This window comes from Cavia porcellus, unplaced genomic scaffold, assembly GCF_034190915.1.
Source record: "Cavia porcellus strain 051 isolate PalLab524CR breed Dunkin Hartley unplaced genomic scaffold, mCavPor4.1 scaffold_3, whole genome shotgun sequence".
Taxonomy (NCBI): domain Eukaryota; kingdom Metazoa; phylum Chordata; class Mammalia; order Rodentia; family Caviidae; genus Cavia; species Cavia porcellus.
The window spans coordinates 118820294-118833043 of NW_026947486.1; the positions used below are offsets into that span (position 1 = coordinate 118820294).

The 12750-nt window shown below is 39.2% G+C and overlaps 1 protein-coding gene across 5 annotated transcripts in view; it reads right to left on the reverse strand.

The window, feature by feature from the left end:
- Gabra3 (gamma-aminobutyric acid type A receptor subunit alpha3) overlaps window positions 1-12750 on the reverse strand; it is a 393665-nt gene that overhangs the window by 133000 nt on the left and 247915 nt on the right. For all 5 annotated transcript variants that reach the window (XM_063246537.1, XM_063246536.1, XM_063246535.1 and 2 more), the window contains one exon: window positions 2004-2122. In XM_063246537.1, the coding sequence (XP_063102607.1) occupies window positions 2004-2122 (119 nt within the window). The remainder of the gene's footprint in view (window positions 1-2003; window positions 2123-12750) is intronic.

Genomic DNA, 12750 nt, shown 5'->3' on the forward strand with positions numbered 1-12750 from the left:
CCTTTCGCTAAAAACCACAAAACTTAAAATATAACCTTCACTTTACTTACTATATTTCTTGTAGTGGTATGGCTGAATGAATTCCAAAACTGTTTTGAATACAGAGTAGGATTAACCAAATATCAGTGTAAAGTACTGGATTGGGCTGGAACTACTAGTATTGAGACAAACTTATTACACATATACATATGCATGCGTATACTTATACATAAATATGTACAGGTGTGTGTAAATGACATATATGTGATGCATGTGTGTGAATGTCTGTGTTTGCTATTCCTCAAGTTCTGTCCACAGAGAAGTCATAGAAACAACTATTGTTGGTTATTACCTTATAGCACTGACAACACGTAACACTCCGAAGATTTATTCTAAACATAACCTCTCACAAAAAGATTTCATTTCTTGGGAAAATTGGCTGATTTTGAGGCTGAAGCAGGGAAAATACAAAATAAATCTAGAGTGTACTGTTATGACATATATTAAAAGTGTTCCCCCAAAATGAGGCAACCATATCAAAAGGAAACAGAAGCAGAACTGAATAGGCTCCTACAGGGCAAACATGAGCAAAACTTTTAATGAAAGTGAATTAACGACATCAGTGTTTTATAATCCATTGAGTAAAATAGGAGTGCATTCATACTGACAATTAGCTAATTAATTAAAGAGAAAGAAAGATTATTGCTTACAGCACAATGCCATCTAATAAATGCAGAGGAATAATAGAGAAAACATCATCTATTTTGTAGCTGTAATTGTTATTATTCATGCAAGAATAACCAACAGATGCTAAAAGTATTGAATACAAGTTGGAAGAGGAACATAATCATCTCAAAGAATTTCTCCAATAATTACTTTTTAATTATCAGTTTAAAATAGTAGTTTAGAGTGGATAACCTGAACATCTAATTAGCATTACCAATAATGGGGCAAACAGACATACCCTGAGCAAAATACAAGCTAACTCCTGGGGGTTTATTTTTAAAAATGAATGAGGGAGATTTGATTGACATTATGAAACAAAAGAATGTTGAATAATGATATCAGATTATAGGTTAAAATGACATGCCAATAAATATAAAACATAATCCTGGATTGAATCCCAAATCACAAAATATTGATAGAAAGTACACTTTGGAAATAATTTAAAAAACTGAATCATGGACTGAAATGGGAAAAAAGTGTTATGTTAGAGATTACATTTTCTGAATTTCTAACTGTAGTGTGGCTTTATAAAATGATATCTTCGTTCTAAGGCAATATGCACTGAAGTATGAGGGACAAGGAGGCATGATATGTGCAAGTGATTCTCAGATGGTTTTGGAAAAAGTTAAACACACGCGCTTGTATACACGCCATTTCAACACAGCCTGTGGCACGTCCTAATGCATTTATTTCATTATGATCGTGTCGCTGATGCTACTGAACTGACCATCAACTAAACTCCCACCTCGCCCAGGGAACTATTAATCTTCAGAGTACTCGGCTGACATGTGCTCAGGGTTGTGAGAACCATGATTCTCATCTTCTCCTGGGTCTCACTTGTCATTCAGGCAGGCATTAGTTTTTGTCACTAGAAATTGGTTTTCTCAAGCACTGGTATATAATACTCCACACACATTTGCCTAAGTAAAAATCCAGAGCCTATCAAAAGCACATTAGAGAGAATCAGGCACTAAAATGAAAGAGTCAAACTAACTTCTAATGCTCGGGGGAAAGAAACCCAGATTTACACTTGCCTTACTCAACGGACTATTCGTTTCATTTTGCCTGAGGACAGCCAAAAAGAGCATCTTTGCCAAGTTTCATTTTTATTAGCACATTGTCGGAGTTGGTACCTGCATATAACATATCGCAATTCTTTTTTATGTCGCCTTTCCTCCCTTCTCGCTTCCTCTCTCTACCTCCATCTCTTGATCTCATTCCAATTTGTTGTTTCCTATTCTGCTCCTTGACTTATATTGTGGGTTTCTCTAGAGGAGAATCTTCAAAGAACCACTGACCTCCAAGCCCAGGTCGCAGCCGGTTGTCATAGCCATCCAGAAGGCGATCCAAGATTCGGGTGAAGATAGTGATGTTGTCAGTGCTGTCTTCAGGAATATTTGGATGCTTAGGAGACAGGCTGGAGGAATGCAAAAACAGAAAGGGATAATGGTAATTCATAATAGGAAAGTTACATGTCTAAATATTTTAAGTCAAGAAGATTTCTATCAATAGACCAGACCAAATAAATAGCCTTATATCTTAACCAAAATAGACAGCAGTTCCCATCTGTCACAATGATTAACTTTGCAGGAAGCCAACCATAGGCAGTACTTGATCTCTTAGTCCAGCATTAGCATGAGGTTTACCGAATATGTTCCAGCTACTTTCCAAACAGAGAGACACAAACAAAAGCCTGGAACAGTCTGTTCCTGGGAAGAGCATCTGGTATACAGCTGATTCATCAAATTTTGTTGCATGAGTGAACAGGACTCAAAAAAGAGAACTTTTTACTGAGATATACCTTCATCTAACCCAGAGAAACAGTATCAGATGGATCCATAAATTATATCTAAGTCTACCCAACCCCTCACGTTACAGAGATGAGACAACCAAGCTCGAAGAGGCCACCAAATGTTAACAGTCCTCCAGCTTCCCTCAGCTGCCTCCTATGATTTATAAGTCTTCGGGTATTTCAAGGGAAAAGAGGCATAAGGTGAAACAAATGACTCTTCCCAAGGGTACAGGAGTATGCTGTAGAATCAGGAAATGGACCAAGAGCTACAAACCCGAGTCTTACTGTGCCCTATATGTCTTATTTGATGTAGACTGTTCAGCGAGTTACAGAAGTATATATCTATGGATCTCAGATTTTCCTATTCTTAACTTGGGCCCAGAAGTTTCACTTTAATGAATATGTAACTATTTCTAATATCTAGTTAATCGAGGCTGTAAAAGCCACAAGGAACCAATTAGGAAGTCTTAAGTGAAAGTCAATGTGCCTGTATTTATCTCTAGCAGTGAGCAAGACTCCTGTTCTAAAAAACCCTGAGGATAAACTCAAGGTTTTTATAGGTAAATGGATGCAACTTGAGACCGTAGCATAAGTGAATCATAAACCAGACTTGCATGTGTAAACACCATATTGTCTCCCTAGTGTAAGATACTGAAAGAGTAAATAAGGTCGAAAAACTACAATAGTTATTGTGAAATGGGAAGAAACTACTCAAAAGCGAAAAAGAACAACTGAGATTGGGGAGAGGAGAAAAGAAGGAAGGGAAAAGAAAAACACAAATGCAATATACTTCTCACTCTTAACTGTCATTCTTGACATTAAAACCTAGCAGAAGTCATTTTGAAGGAGTTCTATAGTTCATAAACATCATTCAATTCACTTAATTATTCAATGCATTTTATTAAATGCTAGGTGACTATTTTTGTTCTAAATGTTGTGATAGGGTAGAAAAAAAAATTAAGTAAGACAAGTGAAGAAATCCTTCCCTTGCTTAACTTACAGGATTGCCGAGATGACTACAAACTACACCCAGAGAAGGAGAAGTTAAAGGGTATCAAGATGTGCATTTGGGTTTATTAGCTATGCAACCTTAGGCAACCCATGAAACGCCTCGAGTAGTTGTTTTAGCAATTAAAGTAACTTGACATATGTCATATTAATATTAAAGAATACAATGTACTACAACTGCCAGAATTCATCTTTCATGTTTAGAAGTATTCAAAGATTGTTTTATCATTTTTAAAATAGTACTTTACGGGTTCAAATATAAATATTAATGGTGAAAAGCTGGCATCTCTAGGAGCCAAAGCCTTAAGGAAGACTCCGGCCAGAGAGGTACCGGGACCCACTCAAAAGCAGGATGTATCCCAAAGGGTAGCACAGATGTTTCACTGGAAACGGAGAAGAAAACTTGGATCCGAGTGCAGAGCTCACAAATGACATCTGCTGATACGAGAAACAAGGAGACCTTGTCAGGGGACTGTCCGGGTTCTGGATCCACCCAGTATGGGCTGTGGAATCTCAATGGATCTTATGAATATCTCTTTCTCATTACCCCCTGTCTCTCACTATTAAAAAAAAAAAAAAACCTTTGACCATGATTAGTTCATTTCTGGGAAACAGGTCTCTGAATTGAATGAGCAGACTTTTATTGGATTACTATAAATAAATTGAACAGAGAACCAATACAGAGAATGGGGAAAATACAAAGGGTTTCAGAGATTTTTCTATTCCAGGTGGATTTACAGATGAGGATGCTAAAGCCCTGAACATGACTTTTAATCAATCAGAACTAGTGGGAAAGCTAAAAGTTGGATCACACACTCCTAAGTATAAGGGTGATATGTCATGCCACCCTGAAACGATGGCTTCCATGACAGCGCATTTCTAACTCCTGCTGACTCTGTTGCTGTGGTAGCAATATTAACAACCTTGTCACCAACAAATTTAGAACTTGAGAGTAAGAAAATCAATGGTAAATATTACTACCAAAATGTTCCCCAAATTTTCCTCTAGGACTTTTCACTTGGTTACTGATGTGCAGAGTTTCCTCAGAGTTGGAAGTGATTCAATCCAGAACCCAAATCAGAACTCTTTCCTTTTCAAACACTGAACTGCAGCAAGATGCTGGATTCTGAGCCAATTCAAAAGTAGTCTGCAAAAAGAATCGTGATATGCCCAAATTTCCGAAGACCTTAGAGAGCATTTAATTCTTTCCCCTCGCTTTACAGAAAGGACAGCAATGTTATAAGAGAAAGGATTCATTCAGTCACATGCATATTATGTTGATGAGACTAATTCAGTGATCATGCCTATCATGCTCATCTCTGGAAATACTGGTTGGATTAAATGGAACAATAATTCTTTTATTAATGAATGAAAATTACATTACTAATGCACAATTTGTAGATTACATAGTTTTGTTGGTTTTCCATTCTTAAAGATGGGTTAGTAGTAACTTCACAAGATTAGAGCGGAATGACTAGTGAGAGTTCTGGTTCTGCCACTTACTGTGGTACTAACATTCCCCTTTCATGTGTAAGCAAATAGGTACCCGGGTCACACAACAAGCTGAAGAGAAGAGAAATCTGCTTCATTAAAAGGAAGGCATTTTCTCTAATGCTGCTTGTATCCTGGGGGAAAACAGATTTTTTTTAAACAATGAAAATTCTAACTTACTGCTCCCAAGTTCTCCAAAACTCTTCATGGTTTACCAAATAAAATGCGGACTTCTTAGTTGACATTCATGGCCTTCTGCAACTGTCCCCAATATACATTAACAGCCACAAAGGCCACTACTTTGCTTTCAGGCTAGAAATCATGGCCAAATCAGATTACTCACCATTTCCCAATCTCTCTCATGTTTTCATTTCCCTAGCCCAATCTTTCCCATAAGCAGAATGCTCTAACTAAAGTCTCAGCACTAAGGATGCTCAATAGTCCACATTTGAGTGAGTTTACAGAAAGCTCTTGGAGACAAAAAATAAGCAAAACGATTTTTAATGAGAATATGCTTATACATCTCAAAAAGACAGCTGTTCTTTTCTTAAATACTTAAATTTTCTTAAATAGATTATTTTCTATATAGACTAGTATTAAAAATAGAGAAGAGTTGGCTTGAGATAATACCCACTCAACATGTGCCCTACCTCTTCATGTTAACTTTGTTTGTTGAGTTAAAGTAAAACAAAGAGCAAGCTTTTCATTTCTTACGAATTTAAAGACTGTTTCACAAAACAAACTACATAGTAGCTGGGCATGGTAGTACATGTCTGTAATCACAGCATTTAGGAGGCTGAGGCAGGAGGATTGCCTCAAGTTCGAGGCCAGCACGCACTACATGGTGAGTTTGAGGCCAGCCTGAAACGTGCAGTGAAGCTGTGTTTCATAAAACAACAAACAACAACAAAAAATCCCCCCAAATAACATTTAACTAGTATGTGCTGTGAATAAGAAAATAAACTAGTAGACCTTAAGCATATGATTCCATTTATGTTCATAAACACACAGACACCCGCTTACAAAGTATGACTGACAAAATATAGTGAATGTTTAAAATTTGAAGGAATTTACTACAGTAAAATACACATTGCAGCTGCTCCCCCTCAAAATGTTCCTCCTCACTTGGACCACACTTGTCCCATCATTCTGGCCACTTTCCCAAACATTTCTGAAAATCCTCTTTTACTATTGTCTTTAGTTGAGCTTACACTTTCATGGTCATTTTGACTTAGGGAACAGCAGAAAGTCGCATGGTTCCAGGCCTCGTGGAAAAGATGGATGAGGACACACAGTTTTATGAGCCTGCCTTGCAGCTGATGACACTCGGCAGAAACATTCACCAAATTTTTGATCACACCTGGTGAAGATACTCACAGAAGAGGACTTCCAGGGCTGCTTGATAAATGGCATGACTGGCGGTACAAGTGTACTCAAACAAGGACAAATAGTTGGAGGGGAACTCATGGCAATGCGCCTTCCTAACGCACTTTTTATTCAAGCATTGGCAGTGTGTTCCAATCACCCCTTTTAAAATGTCTCATGATGCAAAGTTTGTGACAAAGTCAGCATACATTCTTCCTTTGAAACACTACCAAAAAGGTACTAGGTTTCCAGACAAGACCACACAAACCCCTGTCTCATAGTTCATCTGAGTGACGGGAACTGCAGCGCAGTGCACAAGTCCCATTTCAGCAGCACGTCTGGAAAAGGCACTTTCCCAGGCCAGCCGGAGAACCATTTACAACACTGGCTTCGTGGAGACAAATTGTTGACACTAAAGATGGGGAAACTGCAATACTAGACATAGTCTCTCCCACTTCTATGTGCTGTTTTCCCTGCAGCTGCAGTCTGGGCAACGAGCTGGGCACCTCTCAATCACTCCTGGTGGCCTTATAACGGAGAGCTTTGACTATCAGCACCTTAACCAATTGGTCAGCATTAGCAGCACCTAGACAACCCTGGCCCGCTATGACACCAAAAGCATCACAGCGTCATCTACACGGTGCTCCTGATCCTGACCTCGCATTTCCATCCTTGTCCTGCACTGCAAACACTACGTCTTCCACTTCAATAGGGAAAAAGTAGTGACAAAGTGTGCTTTTTATTCCACCAGGTGCTCGAAGGAAATTGTGTTTGTCCTATCTTGATACAGTCCATCCCGTTATGTGACAGATACTAATTCAGAACCTGAGAGAACGCATACAATAAATGGACATGTGCCTAATTGTTACTCAAATGTGACCAAACTCTTAACAGTCAATATACTGTGGTAGTTAAAAGCATGGTCATTGTGACCAAACTCTGCCACTTTCCAGCTAACTGAGCACTGGATTAATTATCTGACTTCTCTGTGACTTCATATTTTAGGTATGAAAAGGTAATAGCATCAGTGAACTGACAGATCTGAAGTGAAGATTATACATGAATTGACATACAAAAAGCATGTAAGAGTGCTGATACATAGAGTTATAAAAATACAAGGTTTGATATGATGGAATATGAACACTTCACATCAGTAGAAGGCAGAGGAGACTGTTCAGCTTCAGTCAGTGTCTGCAAGATGGTATTGTGTCAGAAAACTTGAAAGAAATAGGAGCGAACACACAGACAAGAAGAGCTATGGAGGCCGGGGATATAATTCAGCGCCACAAGTGCCTGCCTGGCAAGCACAAGATCCTGAGTGCAATCCCCAGTGGTAAAAAAACAAACAAACAAACAAACAAACAAAAACAAATAAACAAAACCAATGCCAAGCAGAGCCAGTTTGCAGAAATGGAGGGAAGCGTCACAGAGCCCCATAACCTGTGTGCAGCAGGGAAAGCTGGCCTTTGGCTCCAGGTTGGGAGTGCTTTCCCACTCTTTGGGCTATGCCCTGCAGTAGCAATGCAATTTACTGTGGCTTCAAACACTATGTCAACCGTCAAGCATGATGTAGGAGGGATTCCCACCCAGGGTGGGAGCCTAGGAACTGCCACTGTCTCATTCGGTTCTGAAAATCCATGATTTGCTGATCGACTGCTAAAAGTACTGACGTACTCAGTCTCTGACTGCAGGTAAATGAATCGATGGGAACTTTCGCGCTCGTAGCTCAGAACACAGTTAATACAGTCTCAGTTTCAGGTTAATGTGTGGTAAAGAAGACTGAGAAAAAACTCTCCCAGGAGAACACACTGGCAAAACCTGATACCTTCGGTCTAGTCACACCAAGTCATGCGTGGATCTGACAAGAAAACGGTGAACTTTGCACCATCCCCTCTGTCTCTAGTTGCCAGCGCTGGCTGTCACCACGACCACTGCCACGTAATTTTGGTGCAGGAAAAGTATGAACGTAGTGGTACATATTTCCCCAATCCTGGTCTTCACTGCAGTTTTAAGTGGACAAGGATGAGACTCGATGTCTTCACTTTCCGTTCCAGATAAATTCCCCACCCCTTCCACCCTGTCCTCTGTCCCAGAAGGCTCACACGAAGGAACCACATTACAGCACCTTCGTGAACTCTGGTTTCAGTTTGAATTTGTCGGCCTGGCTAAAAGCCAGAAGGGTAAAATGTGGGCACCTAATGCCTGCACGGTACTGGTATACGTTCTCCTCGGGCTGGCTCTTTCCTGCAGTAACGCTTACTGTCCCTTGAAGTTGTTTTTGTTTTTGTTTTTTGTCCTTTGAAAGCTTGGACTTGCTTTTATATGACACATCTACTGCTGGCCTAGGTTCTTGCCGTACTCTTTACTGGTTCCCATACACACCTTCTTGACGTCTCTCTGCAAACCCACCCCCCTCAAATAATTATAATCAGAGTGTCCTATCAGTGTTGTCTGGAACCTTGACTGAATCAAAAATGACAGTGCAAGCTGAATGGAGGCTTCATTTGATGCTGACTTGCTACTTAGGCACTTAGCTGTTGACCCACTAGGAAACTTCTGGTATTTGATCATTTTTACCCAGACAAACACCATTTCAAAGTGGTTTAACTTACATATATAGTTCTTACTCAATGGTTAAATACCAGATCAGAAAGGAATATAAGAAATGTATTTATTATAGAATTCTGAAATTGTTCTCTGTAATTTTCCTCAAGAATATGGGACTTACAATCACACAGGGGTTTTCCAGACCTGGTTCTACTCCCAAATACTGATAAGATTTTAGAAAAGTCAATTTTTACCCAGGGAAATAGTTCAGCGGCACAGGGCCTGCTTAGCAAGCATGAGGTTCTGAGTTCGATTCCTAGTGCAAAAAAAAAAAGAAAGTCAATTTCTCTTTCTCAATTTCAGTTTCTTTACGTGCAAAATGGGGAGTAAAATTAGGTCCTCATCACAGGTTTGTCAATGTTTGCTGTTCGAAAGTTCCAGAATCTCATCCCTAACTATACTGTTAGTTTCTTGCAAACAGGAACTATACCCAAGAATACTGACCAAAGTTTTTTTTTTTATATTGGGATTATCTGGAGCATTTGATAAAACACAAATGGCTAGGAATTATTTTCAGAGCTTCTGAAAGAGTCTTGAAACATAGAGCTTGAGAATCACTGCATTTAGTATATAATTTATATAAAGACTACTCAATAAAGCTGCTGGGACAGTAAAACCAGTTAATTCAGTAAAATAAATCACTAACGGTGGGTAAAATGAGGCAGTAAGTTAATGTTCAGTTGGTTCCTTTGTTTCTGGTAAAACGCAGTGCCATTCCTAACACAGAGAGTCAAGTGTTCAATACTTTCCTCCCTTCAAGGCATAAATTGCACCGACCGGGGCTGGGGGTTTAGCTCAGCGGCATAAGCACCTGCCTTGCAAGCAGGCGGTCGTGAGTTCGATCCCCGGTACCGATAAAAATGAAAAAGACAAAAAAAAATAAAAAATAAAAAATAAAAAAAAAATAAATTGCACCGACCATGGAACAAAGTGAACAACAACAACAACAACAACAACAACAACAACAACAAAAAACACTTCTAATTAAGGAATCAGGCAATCATTATGCCTCTGAGTTACTACGGAGATTTCACTCTCCTTTTCAGGCAGGATTTCTTGGCCTCTTCAGTTCAATTGCTGAAAAGCTTGACTGTCTATTTTTTAAGCACTAATAAGATGGAAACAAATCAATGGCAACAGGAAAGGTGACAAGTAACACTGGGGACAGGAGTAAAAATAAAGAGACAGATACAGAATGAATAAACATTTATAAAATCAAAAGCCATCATCAAAAAGGGATGATTTGTTTAAGATTATAAGAAAATATACAACATGATTTTAGAATTGTCTTAAAAAGCTGTCACACTTGAAGAGGTAGGGTTTACTTACTTAGAACCTCTTTCTTATGAAGAACATCTCTCATGAAATCCAATATATCAAGAGTTAATAATAGAGAATTGTTTTGATTTTCCATATTGGGAGAAGGAACAAAAAACACAAGCATATGCCAAGACTCTAAGGATACAGAAGTCTGGTTCTGTAGCCCTCAGCCCAAGAGATTTTTGTATAAATGCTGATAGAAGATGGAAAGCTTCAGAGTGCACTGGGATAAACAGCTCTGCACAAGTAACTAGGAACATGTTCTACTTCAACATACCTGCCTCCCAAGGAGGTGAAACAATAGCCAAGTGCAGAACAAAGCAAAACAGGGTCCTACCAAACAATTAAACATCCTGTGTAAGTACTGAAATATTTCCAACCAGCAGGTCACTTCTAATAATGATATTCTCTAGGTTTAATGGAATTTTAGTCTTAACAATGTTAGCATCCCATTAAAGAGCTCTAAATAGGGTATGCATGGTTCAACACACGTTAGAGAAGAAAAACTGGCTACCGAGTAGAGACTGGCTTAGAAAGCAGCAAGACTTCAGGAAGAAAGACCAAGTCAAGGTTCTCGCAATGGTCCAAGGAGTAAACAGGCCAGTGGGAGAAAAGCAGGTAGTTCCACCGGGTGCAGGGAGGAAAATGACAGATCTTGGTGATTAAACCGGGACAGAGAAGTTTAGAAAAGTGGAAAAAATGATTCCAAGTTTCTGATTTAAGCCACTGAGTGCATGTTGGTGCCACTGACTAAATGAGGGAAAATGAGAAATGGTCTCTGTTCGTTTATTTATTTGTTTTGCTTGGTCTTTAAGGTGAGGGTAGGAGACAGAGATGATGAGACAGCTTTGGACATGCATAGTTTAGGAGTTTGTGGAACAACCAAGTGGACATGTCCAATTGAAGAGGAGGATGTGAGTCAGTGGTAATCAGCCAAGGTAGCAACACCAGAGGAGTGGATGAAGTCACTCAGAGCTCTGAGAGCACATAGAGGAAAACAATGAAAAACACTGACACCTGAAGGAAGACCAAGGGAAAAGACCACAAAATATGATTATACACGAAGGCCTTTGAGAGCCGTGCATAATGTGAGAAATAGTACAGAACCCACAACCATTAAATAGGAAAAGAAAAAGCAGGAATTGGCTATTGGTAGCATGCCCGAATCTGCTTTCCTAGCCCAGTGGAGCCACGTTCCAGCCACTGAAGGGAATCAGCATTTGTTGAAAGTAGCAGCCTCTTTTTCCTTGAAATATTTGGGAACACAGCTGTTTGCAGTCTCCCTGTTTGAATGTCCACTTTGTATTCTTTGATACTGTGATTTGAGCAACTATTTCCAAGATGATAAAATGTAATCTATTAACAGGTGATTTCCTACTGTTACGTTTTTTTTTTTTTTTTTAGTTCGGTATTACATGTACCCTTACACTGCTTTGTTTTGTTTTGTGTTTTTCTCTTTTTCCTCTTAAATAAAATTAAAAAAAAGAAAGAAAAGAAAGTAGCAGCCTCCCCTTCCTGCACGAGATCCCCCGGGAATGACAGGCAGGATGATGACATCCTTGCCCCAGGGCAGGACTCCACTGCAGTGCCCTTTGCGCGTTGCGGCTCCCAATGGAAGCCACTTAAGGCTGTACTTCAAGTGAAATAATACCTTTGCTTAACTTCCCCCTTTCCCTACCTGGCTTTCCTTATTTCCTCACAGTTTTCCCCAGAAAGCACTGCCTAGGAATCTTTTCATCACCAAAAATCAATAAATGAGATCATATCAAATTAAAAAGCCCCTGCACACACAAAAAAGAGTGCAGAGACAGCCTACAAAACAAGGGATGCCACCTATTCCTCAGGCAAAGGACTAACATTTAGAAAATATAAAGAACTCAAAAAAACAGACTCCCCAAAATAAAAGACTCAGATAAAATAAAAGAAAAAAAATGGGAAATAGACGTTTCTCAAAAGTACAATGGCCAATAAATACATGAAAATATGCTCAATATCGCTGGCCACCAGAGAAATGCAAATTAGAAGTATTGTGGGATACCACTTTACCACACAATGAATGACAATCATCAAAAATCATACAAAGACAAAAGCTGGCAAGGCTGTGGGGAAGAGGAAACCCTTCTACATTGTTGGTGGGAATGTGAACTAGTCCAATCACTGTAGAAATCAGGGCAAGATCCTCAAAAAACTACAACTACAAGTTCCATTTGATCCAGCTATTGTTCTTCCAGGTATTTTGCCCAAAGAGCTAAAGATATTATATCACAGGAATGTATGCACATGTTTATAGCAGTATAGCACCATGACTAGATCCTGGAAACAGCATGCATACCCATCAGCAGATGAATAAGGAAAACATGACATTTCCACACAGTTAAAGTACTACTCTGCCATAAAGAAGGAAAAATTTGAGTCATCTGTAGGAAAATGGATGCACCCTAAGGCCACGTTAAGTGAAATAA